The sequence below is a fragment of the Anomaloglossus baeobatrachus genome, chromosome 5 (assembly GCF_048569485.1).
Source record: "Anomaloglossus baeobatrachus isolate aAnoBae1 chromosome 5, aAnoBae1.hap1, whole genome shotgun sequence".
Classification (NCBI taxonomy): domain Eukaryota; kingdom Metazoa; phylum Chordata; class Amphibia; order Anura; family Aromobatidae; genus Anomaloglossus; species Anomaloglossus baeobatrachus.
In genome coordinates this window covers 414,840,858-414,861,961 of record NC_134357.1, presented here as the reverse complement: position 1 = coordinate 414,861,961, position 21,104 = coordinate 414,840,858, and the positions used below count along the sequence as shown (strand labels likewise).

Sequence of the window (21,104 nt, the reverse complement as noted above, 5' to 3'; positions counted from 1 at the left end):
ATCCCCGGGACAAGTCCAAATTTTGTGACATAATTCCACCCATAGAAAGGGACGCACGTATGCAGGAGTATCAGCAGAAGCTGTTACTCGATCTTAGCTCGGCTTTTCCACCAAACAACCGTGCAGGTGAAGGGAGTGATTCTCCCAGTTGTAACTTGACAAACATGGGACGGCCTCGTCATCTTCAACAGTCTACCCGTACCAGTAGGACCGTATCTGGTGCTGGTAACAGCAATTTTATGGAATCTTTTCATAATTTTTTTAGACCCTCCTTTGCAAGGCCACCAGAGACAACAAGTCTGACACATAGTCAACGGATGGAGAGGATGATACAGGAGTATCTCCAAATGAACATCGATGCAATGACTTTGCAAATGGAGCCTTGCTCCTTTTGTGCTTCAAATCTAGAAAAATGTCAAGAGCTCTCCAGTTACGCCTCGAAGATTTTGTCGTGTCCAGCTGCCAGCGTTGTCTCTGAACGTGTCTTCAGTGCTGCTGGGTGTGTGCTGACAGATAAGCGCACGCGTCTGTCCAGTGACAATGTGGACAGACTGACGTTCATCAAAATGAACAAGTCATGGATCCAGAAGGAATTTACTACCCCTGTGTCATCCTGGGGAGAGTAAATGCTTGTGGATTTGGAATGTGCTTGATGCAAATCAAAACATCCTGTTTGCAACTAGGGCACAAGTGCTGCCACTGATAAGGTGTCTGTGTGGGGCCCAATTTTTGGAAAAAAAGGGAGACTCCGCTTGGAGTAACCCTTGCTTGCTGTGTTTTTTAAAAATGATACAAGATGAACAGATCTGAAGGCAAGATGAAGCCAACATCATGTCTCCGCCTGCACTTTTCTCACAAACCTGCATTTTTCCAGGGACACCCTACTCAACACCGTCTACAGACAGCAGCCAGATCTCTGTCCCTCAGATGTGGTCAAATAAAAGGCCACTTACTGCGACCCATGACAAAGCTAAGTGGTTGACTCTATCCCTCTGTAAGCTGTTGGCTACCGAAATGCTGCCTTTACGCGTAGTGGACACACAGGATTTTACAGACCTTATGTCTGTCGCTGTGCCCCAGTACCAGATGCCCAATCACCACTGCTTCTCCAAGAAAAGCATGCCCGCGCTACACCGGCATGTCGCACACAACATCACCACTTCCTTGAGAAAATCTGTGTGCGACAGGGTGCATTTCAACACAGATACTTGGACCAGTAAGCATAGACAGGGTCATTACATGTCACTGACTGGGCACTGGCAAACTATGGTGAGAGATGGAGAAGGGTCTGCTGTACAAGTCTTGCCGTCCCCACGAGTTGTTTCAATCCTTGTTCTGTATGTAGAAGTTAATACACTGCTTCTGCCTCTTCAACCTCGTGTGGGTCCTCTACCTTTGCGCAAACCCTGTGTGGTCAGGCCACCCTTCCTTGCAACTGCGCACAAGGACTACCACACACCTCCTTACTATGCTGGCAGCAGAGCTCAATGCCATCAGGCGGTCAAAGTTTTACTTTGAAATGTATGGGAAATGTGAGTCACACCGCTATTACAGAGAATAGTAGTCAGGCAGGGTCAAAACATTAATTGAGGAACAGGAACAGAATGGGACGGCCAGGACTTAATCAGAAAACAAGCAGAGGTGAAATGCGTATCGGCCAACAAGGTACATAAACAGCAAGCAGGAAAAGTAGTCAGGTAACAAGCACACAAAATCATAAAACTGAACTGGGGGTAAAATTAACCAGAGGTTCATAGCTATGTCTGGCAGTGGTCTGCAGACAGGATGGGCATAAAAAAGGGTGTGGTGTCTTCCCATTGGTTGTAGCTGAATGATGGTATTTCATCTGTGAGATACCCACCAGCTACATTCAGCCAGAGATTCTGCATCTGTCAAGGTAATGCAGCCCAGTGGGTGAGCATAACCTGCGTCCACCTGCGCCGCTGGCATCGACTACTCTCCCATCATCAGCACTATTCATGAAAGGAACACGTTGTCACCTGGCGACCGGAGTACAAATTGACGGAGCGGACTCCGTTGGTGACTTAACAGCCGTGTGCGGCAATGATGCAAACCTGGCTGCGGGCCATCCTCAGGGCAATGTGACACACGTGCCTTTTATGGCTCACGTGTTGATCCGAATTCTCCAGCAATTTTTAAAACACCATCACGGCCTACATGGCCTTGTGCAGCGGGCACGCTCGCTATGTGCTCACTTCCATCGTGCGCACACAGCAGCTCAACAACTTTCATCACTCCGGAAGTCTTAGGGTCTGGCAGTTAAACGCCGGAAATGCGATGTTCCGACACGCAGGAATTGGAATCTGCACATGTTGCAGCGTGTGTGGCAGCACCGCAGAGCCCTGCTGAAATACGGTAAGACATATAGCCTGGGATAAGTTGATCCAGAGGTGGTGCAGATCACGCTGCTGGAGTGGTGTCAGATCAAGGACCTATGCACCCTGCTACACAGTTTTGAAATGTCGACGAAGATGTTTAGCACTGGCAATGTCATTCTCAGCGTGACAATTCTGGTCATCTACATGATGGAGCACACTGTAATTATTATTCGGAGTCAGGTGTTGGGACAAGAGGAAGGGGAGGAAGTACAGGAGGAGTCATATGCGGAAGGGATAACAAGATCTACGAGGTCCAGATGGTCAGCGGCACCTATGCGGCAGTCATGGTGAGGGAGAGGGATTAACAAGGGCGCATAGTATCAGCAAAAAGTGTTGATGAAAGTGCAGGAGCCCATGAAGAAATGGAGGACGAACTGGCGATGGGCATGGAAGACTCAGCAGATGAGTGAGAGCTTGCTCACATTTCGGTTGTGCGAGGTTGTGGGTAGAGGGCAGAGGAAGGATGCACGATTCTCACCTCTCTGCCACCAACACACCAAGGACTTGGTCCTCCTGGATGCACAAGACACATGAGCGCCTTCTTGCTGCACTACCTACATGACCCTCGGATTGTATGAATTTGAAGTAATCCTGAATACTGGGTTGCCACACTGTTAGATCCCCGGTACAAGACAAAATTTGGCGAACTAATTCCTGCCATAGAAATAGACGCACGTATACAGGAGTATCTGCAGAATGTGGTACGCAATCTTAGATCTACTTTTCCACTAAACACCAGTGCTGCACAGAGTGAATCTCAACACTTTGTCATGGATAGGAGGAAATGGTCTTTTACTTGTCCACATCGGAGGGACCGAGGGATGGCTGCTGTGCTGAGATGGCGTTGAGTACGGTGTCCCTGCACAGTTGCACTTTTGGTCATATCCCAAAATGAGTTGAAAAAGGACAGATGCTGTTGGAAAGGGGAACAGGTGTGTTGGAAAGGGGAAAAAAATTTTGGTCCGTGGATTTGGTGGTTAAACAACTGTAACATTTGCTGAAGAAACAACATCTGTTACAGTGGGACTGGCAGATTTGGATAAAGTGGTATATAATCTGTGACCGCTATATAACAAAAATTAATAAGAAAAGAAAGAGAAAGGTATATATCACCTTCAGCAGTCAGTGTCCACCGTGCTCCCAGTTGGAAAAGGAGAGGTTGGCAACTTGAAGGTTTGGTGGAGGATACAGAGCTGTGTGGCTATGAAACTAATAGTAGCCTGAACCGAGTTAGACGCCATTCGGATCTGGAGACTGTGAGCCCTGTTAGCGTCACAGGGTCCACATGCCCACCCAGCCCAGGAACTCCCTGTTAACAACACAGGGGCCATTGAGTACGCTGACCGTGTGCGTAGGGGCCACACCTGTGGACAGCAGGCGCATCAGCAGCAGCAGGCCTGTTAATGCCACTGGGCTGCACAAGCAGGACTGTTAGGACAGGAGCTGGTCTTAACCGTTCTGCGTTACCAACTGTGGTGGTGGCCTGCATCCACCACCCTATCCCTGCCTACCTCTGGCCTAAAGCCGCAATGGGTTCAACACATGGAGGTGTGCTCTTTCGGAGCATAATAGAAGACTGCGCACCTCCTTGTTGGCTCCAGCCCCTTTTATAACCTGGGTCCGCCCCAAACCAGGGTGAACCACAATGCACCTCCTGGAGACAAAAGCAGAGTGACACGTCATGAGTGGCATAACTAGCGTCCTATTTGGAAACGCAACTTCAATGATGACCTCATGGCTGCCATGACCCAAACACCTCACCAGTCATCGTCTGACCATCAATAATGCGGTGACAAGTCATAGGTGTGGGCCTCTGCAAGCCATTTGGGAGGACACCTGATGCCCTGTGGTCTATATGGGACCCCCACATCAGGGCCAGGGCCAAAGAGTTCATTACCGGACCTAGTCTCTGATGCAGGAAGTGCCTGAGCATGCTCAGTAGCATGAAATACAGTCTCTGAAAAAAGACTATCAGCTTTAGCATGGTGTCTAGGCACAAAACAGGACTTAGACCCGGCACAGAATGCAAGCACCTGTGCAAAGAGGCTTTTCACACTTAGTGTGGGAGCATGCGCTGTATCCCGAAATGAAGACTTAGCGTCAGGAATGGCACAGTCAGGCTGAGCATACTCACTAGGCGAAACACTGTAATTATGCTGCAGCTGGGGTACATCGGCACACGCATGCGCACTAGCTGCCTCTCCACACTTAGACGTGGAGGGGAAATTTGTCTTGGAGATGCTGTCTATGAACAGAAGGAAAAGCTAAAGGAAGCCTGACTTTCTATCCCTCCGAATTATGAAATGCAGCAATGAATTCCATGAGTTTGCTATAACATTAGCGTAGCTAAATGTGCATGAGGGTGTGATGTAGAGGTGCTAGAAATAGCTTGTCACCAGTGGGGCACTAATGGAATACAACAGCCAGTTCTATGATGCCACAAAATGGCAGTATTTTGTGCTATCATTATAGCTTATTAAAAACAGAGCACGAGGTTGTCATGCAGAGGTGCTGCACATAGATTTGCAGTAGTGTGAATAGACAAAAGTACAATAGCCACGTTTAGGATACAACTAGGTACAGTGAGTGTTTGCTAGTATAATGGCTTAGTAACAATGAGTTGTAGTGTGCAATGCAGGCAGACGTGCTCTGCAAATGTCTTTGCACTAGTGGGACTATAGCAAAGTCCAATAGCCACGTATAGGATGCCACTAGGTACACTGAGTGTTTGCTAGTATAATGGCTTAGTTAAAATGAGTTTGAGTGTGCAATGCAGGCAGACGCGCTATGCAAATGTCTTTGCACTAGTGGGACTATAGCAAAGTCCAATAGCCACGTATAGGATGCCACTAGGTACACTGAGTGTTTGCTAGTATAATGGCTTGGTTTTAATGAGTTGGAGTGTGCAATGCAGGCAGACGCGCTCTGCAAATGTCTTTGCACTAGTGGGACTATAGCAAAGTCCAATAGCCACGTATAGGATGCCACTAGGTACACTGAGTGTTTGCTAGTATAATGGCTTGGTTAGAATGAGTTGTAGTGTGCAATGCAGGCAGATGTGCTCTGCTAATGTCTTTGCACTAGTGGGACTATAGCAAAGTCCAATAGCCACGTATAGGATGCCACTAGGTACACTGAGTGTTTGCTAGTATAATGGCTTAGTTAAAATGAGTTTGAGTGTGCAATGCCGGCAGACGCGCTATGCAAATGTCTTTGCACTAGTGGGACTATAGCAAAGTCCAATAGCCACGTATAGGATGCCACTAGGTACACTGAGTGTTTGCTAGTATAATGGCTTGGTTAGAATGAGTTGTAGTGTGCAATGCAGGCAGACGCGCTCTGCAAATGTCTTTGCACTAGTGGGACTATAGCAAAGTCCAATAGCCACGTATAGGATGCCACTAGGTACACTGAGTGTTTGCTAGTATAATGGCTTGGTTAGAATGAGTTGTAGTGTGCAATGCAGGCAGACGCGCTCTGCAAATGTCTTTGCACTAGTGGGACTATAGCAAAGTCCAATAGCCACGTATAGGATGCCACTAGGTACACTGAGTGTTTGCTAGTATAATGGCTTAGTTATCAGTTGGAGTGTGCAGAGGACAAGAGGGTACAGTGGCAGGATTGTGGTGCTCTGGGTAGAGGAATGGAAGCCTGCCTTTCTATTCCCTCCTAATGGTGAAATGCAGGTAGGAAATCCCTGACCTGGGCTACACAGACGCTGTTGCTGTTTGCAGGACCTGTCACCTATGGCTCTCTGACCCTGCCGGTTGGAGCCCTTAAAAGGACTGCTATAAAGTGCTCTCCCTAAGCTGTCTAACGCTGTGTATGCAGCGCATACAGCTGTATCGGCTATAGGACTCAGGAAGACGGAGCTGCGACAGTGATGTCTGACACCAAAGACGCAGAAGGCAGATAATGGCGTCCGTGAAGAAAATGTCCGGTTTTATAATGCAGGGACATGTGACATGCAGATCCTATCACACATGCCGTTGCTTCTCTGGCTCAAAGTCCACTTAGCTGTGTGTGTGTCTGGGATTGGCTGACATGCTGGCCCGCCCCACAAGACGCGCGCGCTTAGGGAAGGAAGACAAGAAAAAAAAAAAAAAAAAATGGCGATCGCCATTATAGAAACAGCAGTGATCTGAAGGCGCTGTTCACGCACACTATACACTGAAATGTGATAATAGTTTGATTCACAGAGTGACTTACACTATTACAGCAGAAACCAAGCTATGATTTAGCTGTTTTTTGGCTGCTAGAACCGTTCTCGAACGTTTCTAGAACTACCGAGCTTTTGCAAAAAGCTCGAGTTCTAGTTCGATCTAGAACATGCCCCAAAATCACTCGAGCCGCGAACTGGAGAACCACGAACCACGAACCGCGCTCAACTCTATTCAGAAGGCACTTACAGAAACAGTGGAGGCCAGGATAAGGTCTGGAAAACCAAGCAAAATTTCTATGAGAGCTGCTCGTAGGACTGCTAGAGTGACAAATCAGAACCTTCACTTCACTGCAAAAGTCCTTCAGGAAGATTTAGCCGACTCTGGAGTTGTGGTACATTGTTCTACTGTTCAGAGACACCTACAGAAAAATGGCCTTCATGGAAGAGTCGTCTGAAGAAAACCTCTCCTGCGTCCTAACCATAAAATTTAGCATCAGAAGTATGCAAAATAACATCTAAAGAAGACTGATGTATTTTGGAAACAAGTCATGTTAACTAATGAGGTTAAAATAGAACTCCTTGGCCACAATGATCAAACCAAATGTTTGGGGGAAAAAAAGGAGACAGAATATCATGACAAGAACATCTCGCCAACCATTAAGCATGGGGGTGGATTAATCATGCTTTGGGTTGTGTTGTATCCAATGGCACTGGGAACATTTCATGGGTAGAGGAAAGAATGGATTAAATTAAAGTTTAACAAATTCTTCAAGCAAACCTAACACTATCTGTAAAAAAACTGAAGTTGAAAAGAGGATGACTTCTACAAATGGATAAGGATCCTAAACACAATTCAAAAGCCACATTAGCCTATGTCAAAAGGTACAAGCTGAAGGTTTTACAATGGCCCTCACAGTCCCCTGATCTGAACATCATTTGAAAATCTGTAGCTAGACCGCAAAGGAGCAGTGCATGCAAGAGGACCCAGGAATCTTACAGAACAAGAAGACTTTTTCAAGGAAGAAATCATGAAAATCCCTCAAACAAGAATTGAAAGACTCTTGGCTGGCTACAAAAAAACATTTACAAGCTTTGAAACTTGCCAAAGGGGGTGCTGCAGGGTACTAACCATGCAGGGTACCCAATATTTTGCATTGGACAACTTTTTTTTTATTTTTTGTTGTGAATTTTTAAAAATGTAAAAAATGAGATAGATATAGATAAAGATATAATATAATATATTACTTCAGTGACCGGGAAGTCCCATGACCGTTATGGCCACCCCCTGCGTACCCTGAGCCAACCCACCATGTGTGAAGGCTCCTAAGTTGTATGTAGTATGTGAATGTGGAACACCGGTGATTAACCCCCCGCCCCCTCCCGTTACCTGAGTTGAATACCGCACCTTAATTGAGGTGCCGTACCCTGTGGTGACCAGAGCCTCAGGGTCGCCACGTATGCACATTGTACACAGGAAGCTATCAATCTGTGATTTGAATATTGTTGACTACCTGGCAGCAGAACAAGTAGTCCTCTGGTGATTTAAAACAGTAACTTTTATTAAAACTACAGCAAGCAGCCTAGTAAGTGATGCATTCCTGGAATCTGGGTCTCTGCCCCTACATTATGCTGCTCTCAGATTAGGAAGCAAAAACCTGGTGACAGATTCCCATTAAATGGGTTGACCAGCACTGGACAACCATATTAACTGTCCCATGGAGATTAAAAAAACACAACAAAAACAAACCCTCCTGGACCAGCATTGTTTCTGCATACTAAGGGCGGCTTTGCACGTTGCAACATCGCACATGCGATGTTGGTGGGGTCAAATCGAAAGTGACGCACTTCCGGCGTCACTTTCGAGATCGTAGTGTGTAAATGCTAGATGATGATACGATTTAACAAACGCAAAAGCGTCATTATCGTATCATCATTGCAGGCTCTGACTTCTTCATAATTTATGCTGCAGCGACAGGTACGATGTAGTTCCTCACTCCTGCGGCTGCACACATCGCTGTGTATAACGCCGCAGGAACGAGCAACATCAGCATACTGGCGGCTATGCGGAACGAAGGAGGTGGGCGGGATGTTAACATCCTCCTCATCTCTGCCCCTCCGCCGCTATTGGCTGCCTGCCGTGTGATGTCGCTATGACGCCGCACGACCCGCCCCCTTAGGAAGGAGGCGAGTCGCCGGCCAGAGCGACGGTCGCAGGGCAGGTGAGTGCATGTGAAGCTGGCGTAGCGATAATTTTCGCTATGCCAGCTATCACAAGATATCGGACCTGCGACGGGGGCAGGGACTATCGCGTGGGACATCGCAGCATCGGCTTGCGATGTTGCAACGTGCAAAGCCCACCTAAGTGCTGGCATCCACAACCAGGGGGCGCAATATTTGTATTTCAGCCAAGCCAAAAGACACGATACTAATTTTTGTTTTGACAAAATACTGTATCAATCTAAGCCTACTAGTGGACAACCCCTTGTAGCCAATTCTTCACAAAATATTGACATTTAGATGAAACTGCAGTTTTGCCTCTTCACACACCCATTTTCATATGTATAGGGGAACAAACTTTAGCAGTCTGTTTTTATATAGGGGAAACAATTGGAGGGGAAATATAATGTGACTAAATAGACAAAATATTATTGCATCTGTCAGCAGGTTATTGCTATGTAATTTGAAGACCGCATGCTGTAGGGGTTAAAACATAATAAGACTTGCATCCCTGAAATCGTATGTCCGTTCTGTTGTTTATTTGCTATGTTTGTTTAAGCTGCAGGACTAATCATTACTCGGACTACATTTCATTACATGTGGGTGGAGACGGCTCTCTCAGCTCTGCTACATGGCTAATTCTAATATTTTGCTGGTGTCCAGGGCTGTATTTTGCCTTCGTGCTGCCCTAGGCACTTTAAGTGGTCGCGCCCCTTAGTGACAACGTAACACTATGAGTTTTCGCACACTATATCTGTTTAAGGCAGATCTACTCTGTAAAACACTTGAAAAAGTATCAATGAGAAACGAAGGGCACTAACCCCCCCCCCCCCCCCCAATGGGGATCACCACAGGCACATGAAAACATAGCATGAGTATAAAATATTCCCACCGTCCCCACTTATATACTGTGACTGTCACACTGCCCCTAATAATAAACTACACACTGCCCTCCCTTATAAATTATACCCACCACACCTTCCTCAATTATGAAATATGATCTGCACATTGACCTCACATCATGCTGCCCCCTCCTCACAATGTCCCATGCATGCTGCCCCCTCCTCACAATGTACTATGCATGCTGCCCCCTCCTCACAATGTCCCATGCATGCTGCTCCCTCCTCACAATGTCCCATGCATGCTGCCCCTCTCCATGAGCTCCTAATGCTGCCTTCCTCTTTTCCATAATGACACCTCCATGCTGCCCCATTCATCATACTAAGACCACCACACTAGTGCTTATGCTGACACACACACACACACACACACACACACACACACACACACACACACACACACACACACACACACACACACACTACCCCACTCTTGATATTGACTCCCCTACATTGCTCCACTCCATACTGAGCCCACACATGCTGCCCCTTCTCCATAATGAGCTCCCAATGCTGCCCCCCTCTCATTCTGAGTCCTTACACTCCCCCCATCGATTTTGTCATTGCACTATCCCTCAACCCTTGTCCTCTGTCTGTAGCATTGGCCCCTCTCTCCCATTCCCCCAGCAGCAACCTCTCTCCCCCGCCTTCAGCAGCAGCCTCTCCCCCAGCATCAGCCTCTCTTCCCCAGCCCCCCCAGCATCAACCTCTCTCTCCCCCCAGCATCCCCAGCATCAGCCTCTCTCCCCCCAGCCTCCCCCAGCATCAGCCTCTCTCCCCCAGCTTTCCCCAGCATCAGCCTCTCTCCCCCCAGCTTTCCCCAGCATCAGCCTCTCAGCCCCCAGCCTCCCCCAGCATCAGCCTCTCTCCTCCCTGCCTCTCTCCTCCCAGAATCAGACTCTCTCCTCCCAGCCTCCCCCAGTATCCGCTTCTCTTCCCCCATGTCCCCCCCAATATCAGCCTCTCTCCCCCCACCACATGCGCAGATCTCCAGTCTGCATTAGAGACACCCCCATGCTCCTTATGAATCTTCAGCTCTGCGAGCACTTACCTGCTCCAGGGCCCGCTGTCATCTTCCTGGCTCACGTAAGAATCCTCTTCTGACACCGGCTTCCATTGCGTCGTCCTCTGCGGCGCCCTGCTGTGAGCTCTGCATGTGAAATCCACACAGCATTGGACGCAGCACAGAGGAAGGAGCTGATTGGCGCGCCTGTGACCCTGGAAGTGCAGGCGCCGGCAGTTCCGGGGTCAATCAGCTCTCTGTGCCTGGCCGCCGCAGTTTGTCTGCATTTGCGTCTTAATTGATGCGGATACAAATAAATGGAGGTGCGCCTCTCCCCCCTCCCCCCTCCGAAAATACAGCGGATTTAATGGATATGTAAAAAAAAAAAATTTTTTGGTTTACTGCTAGAAGGTGCCGCCCCAGGCACGGGACCACGGGTGCCTAATGGTAAATACGGCCCTGCTTGTGTCAGAATGGCTGCAATCAGTAATTGAAGTGGCACATCACTGGAATCTGTGTCTGTTTCTACATCATGCTGCTCTCAGATGAGGTAGCAAAAACCTGCTGACAGATCCCCTTTAATTTCCTGAGAAAGGTCATTACTTACTAGTCAAGCACATAAATGGCCAAAAAATGTAATCTAAAGCAGGTAGACCTTCTTTTTTTTTTTTTTTTTTTTTTTTTCCCTTTTTTAGTATCTAAAACGTTGGCTCAATGTAAAAAATAATTATACTTAGTGTTACCTTCGACAATACTAATGTAAGTGGTATTATGTAAAATGAAATGGAAGCTTTAAAATGTATTCATAAAAAATATAACCTGCCTAATATGTTGACAGGGGACAGTTTAAGGATCCTGGAGGCTGTCTCCCATTTGGAGGTGAAGAAGGGGGAGCAGGCAGAATTGCGCTGTTCAATCCAGGGAACCCCCCCACTGGCTGCTTCATGGGTGCGGAAGAAGAAACCAGTACGGAAACCTAAGTGATTTCTAGTTTTGTATGACAGTCTCTTTCAGTTTTCAGTCTTTCCAGTGAGATGCCATATAACGTCCTATCTCGGTGTTGGCAAATTGGACATGTCTATCTGCTGCTTCTCCATCTTCTATCCCTTCCCCAGCTATAACATTTATTCAGCTGTCTGTTCTTTTGAGTGTCCTGGCGTAGTAGTAGTAGGGTCAAGTGGTTTTGTCTATTTAGCTTTGGGTCCAGTTATGGCTTTTTCACTGGGACTCGGGAACGTTTAAAGGGAACCTGTCATCAGAAATTTGGCTTTCAACCTAAAAGTTTCCCCCTCTGCAGCTCCTGGGCTGCATTCTAGCAAGGTTTCTATACTTTTTGTGCCCCTTTTAAACCAAAATAAATACTTTATAAAACTGTACCTTTCGGTTTGAAAATCTTGTAAATCGTCCATGTGGGCGAGCCGTGTGGCGTCCGTTGCTGTATCTTACGCCGTCCTCCATGCTCCAAATCATCCCTCAGGACGCCGCCCACTGCGCCCGAGGTCCCGTGCACGCCGGGACATCTGGTGACGTGGTCGCACGCACGAGAGTATGGGCGGCGCTGTGATTGCATTGCAAGTGCGCGCCCATACTCTCGTGGGCGCGCTCTCCCCTCTGTACGTCGCTCAGATCCTCTCCGCTTCTCCTGTAGTGGCCTGCTCCGCTCCTCCCATCTATTTCCTGCTGCAGGGTACGATGGAAAGGAGGTGACGTCGGGCCGGCGCAGAACGCTGGAGGCAGTGAGGAAAGGGCGGGCACGAGAGTATGGGCGGCACTTGCGATGCAATCACAGCGCCGCCCATACTCTCGTGCCTGCGACCACGTCACTAGGTGTCCCGGCGTGCACGGGACCTCGGGCGCAGTGGCGGCGTCCTGAGGGATGATTTGGAGCATGGGGGACGGCGTAAGATACAGCAACAGACGCCACACGGCCCGCCCCCATGGACGATTTACCAGATTTTCAAACCGAAAGGTACAGTTTTATAAAGTATTTATTTTGGTTTAAAAGGGGGCACAAAAAGTATAGAAACCTTACTAGAATGCAGCCCACGAGCTGCAGAGGGGGAAACTTTTAGGTTGAAAGCCAAATTTCTGATGACAGGGTTCCCTTTAAGGTATAGCATGAGATTAGAGAAAAGGTCCTGGTGGTTGTCCACTAATTTAGGGATGGCAGTTGCATCCAAAAATAGTCTCTGCTCTTCATTCTATGTATCAACAACCCCTCACTCCTCCATAGGAAAGGAAAGATGCCCCCAGACTGCAGTCCTATAACAGCTGACTCTGATCACTCACTGCTCGAGAAGTTGGGTGCTCCCCTCCCACCATAAGCATTATTAAAGGGTAGTGTCACCAAACGGTGGTTTGACTCTACCAATGAATGGTTTGGTCTCCTCATGGGCACCACTAGAGCCCTATTGATGCATAATTCCACCCAAGGGGACTACACAGGCTTGCCCCAAATATTATTGTCCATTACAACGCGCCACCCTTTAGTTTATGGGATGGCAGTAATCATACCTCCCCAACCGTCCCGGATACAGCGGGACAGTCCCTCTTCTGAGCCTTTGATCCCGAGTCCCGCCCGTGAGGCTGTTTGTCCCGTGCTCCGCCCACCCACTGTAGCCCCGCCTCGCTGTTTCTCCCTTCTATTCATTACAGATCCTGTGACTGCTGCTGAGGTATGAATCACCCCCTGCAGCAGAGCGACCCCCCCCCCCCCCCCCTCTGCACCAGAGCCGACCCCCGCCCCCCCCCTCCCCCAGAGCGGACATCCCCAGTCCCGGAGCCTGCGTTTCTCTGCAGCTGTTCTCTGATTCCCCGTGTGTGGCTTCTCACTGCTGCAGACACACGGGGAATCAGGAAGCTGAGGAGACCGTGCAATCAGCGCTTCTCTCTCCTGCAGATAGCACTGGCCAGTAATAACCTATGCAGAGTGACATCTGCAGGCTTCTATTAGCTTACCGATCAGTGGTCTCCTGCCTGTGGAGCTGCTGGGTCCTAGCTTCCCAACAGGTTCAGCTCTGCTTTATCCTGGCTGCCCTACCAGTTAAAGGGAAACTGTCAGCAGAAATTTCACAATAAAAATAAAAGATTCCCCTCTGCAGCTCCTGGGCTGCTTCTAGAAAGGTTCCTGTTGTTATTGTGCCCCCTTTGAGACCTACAAAAATACTTTATGAAGTCTTACCTTTTTGTATGCAAATGTGTTTTTATGGTCACGGGGGCGGGCTGTCTGGCGTCCGTTATTCCCCCTCCTGCCGCTTTAAGCAGTCCCCCATTGCTCATTTACATACACAAGGACGCCTTCCTCATGTAACTGTCCTCCCGAAGTTTTGCGCATGTGAACGCTTTTTCAGGTGATTGCGCAGGCGCGAGATTATGGGCGGCGCTGTGATTGTCATCAGCAGCGTTAACCAAGTACCCGCCCATAATCTTGTGCCCGCACTTTTCCCTCTGACTCCACCGTTATGCGCAAGTGCTGGCCATATGAACCATGTTACCTATTACTGCTTGCACGAGATTATGGGCGGGTACTTGGATGACTTTGCTGATGACAATCACAGCGCCGCCCATAATCTTGCGCCTGCGGTAATAGGTAACGTGGTTCATATGGCCAGTGCTTGCGCATAACGGTGGAGGCAGAGTGAGAAGCGCAGGCACGAGATTATGGGCGGGTACTTGGATGACGCTGCTGATGACAATCACAGCGCCGCCCATAATCTCGCGCCTGCGCAATCACCTCAAAAGCGTTCACACTTTGCACAGTCTCACTCCCGCGAGAGTGGCACTGGGCATGCACAAAACTTCAGGAGGACAGTTACATGAGGAAGGCGTCCTCATGTATGGAAATGAGCAATGGGGGACGGCGTACAGCGGCAGGAGGGGGAATAACGGACGCCAGACAGCCCGCCCCCGTGACCATAAAAACAGATTTGCATACAAAAAGGTAAGACTTCATAAAGTATTTTTTTAGGTCTCAAAGGGGGCACAATAGCATCAGGAACCTTTCTAGAAGCAGCCCAGGAGCTGCAGAGGGGAATCTTTTATTTTTTTTTTGCTAAATTTCTGGTGACAGGTTCCCTTTAAAGGGAACCTATCAGGTGCAATCTGCACTCAGAGCCAGGAGCAGTTCTGGGTGTATATTGCTAATCCCTCCCTAACTGTCCCTGTATACACTAGCATTGATAAAGGCATCTATAGAAAAAGTATTTTTAAAGAGCTCATATCTTATGCTAATTAGCGCGGGGACTAGTCCCAAGGGCGTTACTTCACTTGGCTAGTCGGCTCACATAGCGTGTTAGTACTCACACAGGGGCGTAATAACATGCTAACATGCTATGCGAGCCGACTAGCCAAGTGAAATAACGCCCTTGTGACTAGTCCCCGCGCTCATTAGCATAAGATATATAAGATCTTTAAAAATATTTGTTCTTGATCTCTTTATCTATGCTAGTGTATACAGGGACGGTTAGGCAGGGATTAGCAATATGTACCCAGAACTGCTCCTGGCTCTGAGTGCATGTTGCACCTGACAGGTTCCCTTTAAAGGGAACCTGTCACCAGATTTGGGGCCTATAAGCTGCGGCCACCACCAGTGGGATCTTATATACACATTCTAACATGCTGCATACCTACCAACCGTCCCGGATACAGCGGGACTTTCACGCTTTACGTTGTTTGTCCCGTTGCCACGGGCGGGACGGCCGGCTCCCGGGCTCCGCCCACCCACTCTCTCTCCGCCTCCCTGCTTTTCCCTCCTACCATCCTAGTAGACGTGGCATAGAGAGGAGCGCTGCCTGTGCTGCTGCTGGTACAGTAAACGAATCACCCCAGCGCTGATTTCCCTCCCTCCCCCCTCACCCCCGGCTGGAGCCTGTCTGTGCGGTCGGCCGGCCGCCTGTCTGTGCGGTCGGCCGGCCGCCTGTCTGTGCGGTCGGCCGGCCGCCTGTCTGTGCGGTCGGCCGGCCGCCTGTCTGTGCGGTCGGCCGGCCGCCTGTCTGTGCGGTCGGCCGGCCGCCTGTCTGTGCGGTCGGCCCGCCGCCTGTCTGTGCGGTCGGCCGGCCGCCTGTCTGTGCGGTCGGCCCGCCGCCTCACTGTGGCTGCCTGCGTGTCCGTGCTGGAGGCCCGCCGGCTGCCTGCGTGTCCGTGCTGGAGGCCCGCCGGCTGCCTGCGTGTCCGTGCTGGAGGCCCGCCGGCTGCCTGCGTGTCCGTGCTGAATGGGTGTGGATGGGGAGTGGATATGGGCGTGACTGTGAAATGGGTGTGGTTAGGGGGCGTGGCCTAAAATTTGCCGCTACGCGCGCCGCAAACTTTGTCCCTCTTTTCCTTCTTTAAAACTTGGGAGGTATGCAGTAATTGTCCTAATATTTTAGAAAGTGTAGACGAATGGAACACCGTATCATAAAAGGGGTACACAGATGTTAGTTTGGTGATGGCAGTGGTATCTTTATAATGGAAAAGAACCAGGCCTGCCATCCCAAAATAAACAGTATGGTAATGCGGCTTTATCCTATTCACTTGAAGGCTGCACCACCATTTTGGATGCAGTTCAAAGACAAGTGTGGTGTCATTTCTGGGCAGTAGGAGGAGAGAAATTTCTTATTAAACTAATACATGCCCTATAAGTGATGCCCTTGGTTTTGAGAGAGGTTTTCACAATTCTTTTCTAAAAGTTTGGGATAAAAAGTTATAGACGTTGTGTATCTTATTACTTTAGCTGGTAATTTTAATTTAATGTAGTAAAAATAATACAATATATTGCCATATGTACTCTGGACATATTCTTTTCATATAACTTGTGAAGAGCACGACATGGGAAATGACACTGGGGCGAAGTGTTTAATCTGCCTTCCTCTCTAGCATACACACAGGACATTGGGTATGGCTAGATTAGGGAAGCTCGTAGATAAGTCTGCACATCTCTTCATTTACTGCTCTTAATATGCTCTACTTTACAATTTTGAGGTTGTTGATGGCCCTCGTATTTCTGTACGAACATCGGAGACGGAGAGCTGCCTGCTGATCAGACAAGTGTGTGAGGAAGACAGCGGGAGCTATACACTGTGCGTACAAGACCAGACGGGGAGCATACAGCATCACGCTAGCATCACTGTTGTGGGTGAGTATGGAGTATGGCGTACGCAACAAGATATGGGTCAATTCTAGAAAAGTCAGCAAGGTTTATGGTAGTTAGATTATATAATCTAATATGTATGTATAAAAAATTACTATGTCGCCTATTAAAATGAGGACGTCCATATTGTGCCGTAAAAAACATAGTTTATAGCCTTTGCCCTTTTTAATGTGCCAGTCATGGAACAGAAAAGTGGCATTTACCATTACAATGTATAATCCACAAGAGGAGGTGACCAGCATATCCAAATCTATCCTTAAAAACATCATCCTCTTCTACTATTTCAATGTAACAGAGTTAAGGCACATACCAGTCTGCGTTCTCTGGCAACGCGTTTTGGGCTTGGTTTTTTTTTTTTTTTATCAAGCCAAGCTGCTCTGCTTTGGTTATTTAAATACTGGCTTGGGGAGCTTTTGAATCTTTACATTGGTTAAAGGAAACCTGGCAGGTCTAATATATACCCAGAACCAGGAGTAGTACTGGGTGTATATTACTAATCCCTACCTAAATGTCCCTGTATCTAGTAGCATAGATAAAGGGATCTTTAGAAAAAGTACGGTATTTCTAAAGATCTGATCTTTTACCATATGCTAATGATGCCAAGGACTAGTTCCCTGGGCGTTGCTTCCCTTGGCTAGTCGCCCCTCATTAGCATGTTAGTACACTCCTGTGGCCGTGCTAACATGCTAATGAATGTGCAGGGTCAGAGGATGATCTCACTCTCTTCTCCGCTGCCTGACACTGGATTTTGGCTCAGTACGCATGACCTCGTAGTTTCGGTTATGTGCACTATTAAGCCGGGTGTACGCGTCCTGTCTTCAAACTGAAGTAATGCGCATGACCGAAAGTCCAGGGTAATATGCACTGAGCCGAAATCCAGCGTCGGGCGGCATGGGCAGCGGAGAGGTAAGATCATCCCCTGACCCTGCACATTCATTAGCATGTTAGCACACCCACAGGGACATACTAACATGCTAATGGCGCTGGCTAGCCAGGGGACTAGTCCCATCGCTCATTAACATACAAAATACTTTTTCTAAAGATCCCTTTATCTATGCTAGTGTATACAGGGATGGTTGGGCAGGGATTAGCAACAACATGGACCCAGAACTGCTCGTGGTTCTGGGTGCATATTGGACCTGACAGGTTCCCTTTTTAAGTTCATCATAACTGTCTTCCGTCTTCCGTCTTCCGTCTTCCGTCTTCCGTCTTCCGTCTTCCGTCTTCCGTCTTCCGTCTTCCGTCTTCCGTCTTCCGTCTTCCGTCTTCCGTCTTCCGTCTTCCGTCTTCCGTCTTCCGTCTTCCGTCTTCCGTCTTCCGTCTTCCGTCTTCCGTCTTCCGTCTTCCGTCTTCCGTCTTCCGTCTTCCGTCTTCCGTCTTCCGTCTTCCGTCTTCCGTCTTCCGTCTTCCGTCTTCCGTCTTCCGTCTTCCGTCTTCCGTCTTCCGTCTTCCGTCTTCCGTCTTCCGTCTTCCGTCTTCCGTCTTCCGTCTTCCGTCTTCCGTCTTCCGTCTTCCGTCTTCCGTCTTCCGTCTTCCGTCTTCCGTCTTCCGTCTTCCGTCTTCCGTCTTCCGTCTTCCGTCTTCCGTCTTCCGTCTTCCGTCTTCCGTCTTCCGTCTTCCGTCTTCCGTCTTCCGTCTTCCGTCTTCCGTCTTCCGTCTTCCGTCTTCCGTCTTCCGTCTTCCGTCTTCCGTCTTCCGTCTTCCGTCTTCCGTCTTCCGTCTTCCGTCTTCCGTCTTCCGTCTTCCGTCTTCCGTCTTCCGTCTTCCGTCTTCCGTCTTCCTATTGTGGTGTACATGAGCAGGAGTTACATACAAAATACAGATTTAAAATGTAAACAAACTAACAATGACAGACTGGTACAGGGTCAAGAGGCCCTGCTCTTGTGAGCTTACATTCTACAGGATAATGGGCTGTAGTCAGTAGGTGGAGGAGTTTGCAACAGCTAAGGTGGTGATGAGGTAGCATCGCGGTCATTGCAGGTGGTAAACTTTCTTCAAGAGATGGGTTTTCAAGTTCTGTTTTAAAGCTTCTGAATGTAGCGGATAATCAAACTTGTTGGGGCACAGAATTCCTGAGGATGGAAGATACTTGGGAGACGTCTTGGAGGCGGTTGGATGAGGAATAGACGAGTGGCGGAGAGACGTAGAAAGGGAACCAGAGATTACGTTTTTGAGTATATCGGGAGATTAGTTCTGAGATACACGGAAGACAGAATATGGACGGGTTTGTGGATCAGTGTTGGATACGATGTTTGATTTGGATACTCTGGGGAACTGGGAGCCAATGAAGGGATTTGCGGAAGAGGAGAGAGGTGGATTAGTCAGGCAGCAGGATAGCCTGGAGAGATAAAAGTATTAGCAGGGAGGCCACAGAGGTGGATGTTGCAGTAGTCCTGGTGGAAGATTATAATGTCATGCACTACTCACATTTTTGTAGATTAAGGCTAATTTCACACCAGTTTTTTGCATCAGGCACAATCCGGCGTGTGCCTGATGCAACGGATCATTAGTCCGGCGCAGAATATGCAAAAACTGATGTGCCTGATCCTTTTTTGTGACTGTTCCAATATACCTGATCCGTCAAAAAACTGATCCGGCGCATCCGTTTTTGCATCCTTTTTGTCCGGTGTGTTTTTTTTTTTTTTTTTTGCTGGATCCGTTTTTTTCGGCGCAATGCGGTTTTTTTTTGTTGCCGGACAAAAAGTTACAAGATACGTTCCCTCCGGCCGCCGCTTTAGGCAATTGTGACGGATCCGGTAAAAGCCGGATGCAACGCAAGGCCATCAGGCACAATCCGGCGCTAATACAAATCAATGGGGATAAAACTGATCCGGCGCTGGATCCGTTTTACCCATTTTTTTCCAGATTGTGCCTGATGGAAAAAAACTGTGTGAAATTAGCCTAAGAGTTGAGAAAAGGACTGATTCTGGAAATATTTTTGAGTTGGAGATGCGGTTTAAACGCAATGGTTTGTTTATATAGGGGGGGTTGTGGTCGTTGAGCAGAAAAGATGTGCCTTGTTTAGTCAATCTGATCTTCTGCAGAAATGAGGGGGTCGGAGGGGTGAATTGTTTTGAGTAGGTGGCTATCCATCTGCAGCTCACTTCAATTCCAGAATGTTTAGTGCAGTAAGCAGTTTTAGGCTATGTGCCCACGGGCGCTCGTACCTGCGGATGTATCCGCAGGTACGAGAGCATGTTTCCCGCAGCTGCCCGCCGGCGTCCGCAGCTATTTTTAGCTGCGAGATTCCAGCGGAATAGGTGCGGGAAACATGCGGACATTCATGCAAATTACCTGCGGACGTCCCGGCCTCTATCTCCATAGCGGACATCCGCAGGTAATTCTGCATGAATAATTGACATGCAATTATACGTGCGGATGCGGACATCCGCAGCATGTTCCTCAGCCGCACTTTCCGCAGCGTGGACACAGCACTCCCCATTCCACAGCACTGTACATTGCTAAAACCTGCGGATTTATCTGGAAAATCCAGAAAAATCCGCAGGTTTTCCGCGGCAAAATCCGCACAAACAAGCTCCACATAGCCTTATTCTGACGATGATAAAATGCTGCCTAGAATAATCTAAAATGTTTTAAGGTGATATGGCTTTTGGGTGGAGATTCATACCTGACAGACAGTGGGAAGGTGAGATTTATGATTGGAATGGTATCCAAAGTTTCACAATGCCCTTCTAAATGACTGCATTGTATCAGCCTCTGACTATCTCTCACCACCATCGCTTGCTTTGTTGTGTCCTCCTCTGCAGACGCAGGCAGAAGTTATATCTCCACCTCTTCACATTCCTCCAGGTTGTTGTCTATTGCCTCAATTATTCATGAACTGTATTACAAATTAGTATGGAGTTGTACACAAAACAAACAGTATTTAGTGTCTTTATTTTTGCATCCACTAATTTGATGCAAACTGAATACACCCCACATCAAAAACTAGTACATCTAGTATTTTGTATGACCTCCATGATTTTCAGGGACCGCAGCAAGTCTTCTAAGCATTGAATGAACGCGTTGCAACAGTTGTCTTTTTCCATTCTTCAACAACAACCTCTTTTGGAAATTGTGTTCAGTGAGATATTATTTTAAAAGTTGTTACTTTTAACCCCATAACAACCGTCAATATGACTTTTAACTGCCATTCAGGGGCATTATTTCTCAGCGACATTAAAAATCGGCGCTGAGGAATAAGCTAATACCATGGCCCCGTACTTGAAAATCTTGCAGCTGTCATCTGTACATGACGGCTGACATCCACGGACATCGGCCCCAATCTGTTTTGGAA

General features: G+C 48.2%; 1 protein-coding gene across 2 annotated transcripts in view; it reads left to right on the top strand.

Annotated features, from left to right (window-relative positions):
- The window catches only part of LOC142311667 (myosin light chain kinase, smooth muscle-like), a 142,986-nt gene that overhangs the window by 90,403 nt on the left and 31,479 nt on the right, over nucleotides 1-21,104 (top strand). For both annotated transcript variants that reach the window (XM_075350262.1, XM_075350261.1), the window contains exons 7-8: nucleotides 11,519-11,646; nucleotides 16,639-16,792. In XM_075350262.1, coding sequence (XP_075206377.1) covers nucleotides 11,519-11,646; nucleotides 16,639-16,792 — 282 coding nt within the window. The remainder of the gene's footprint in view (nucleotides 1-11,518; nucleotides 11,647-16,638; nucleotides 16,793-21,104) is intronic.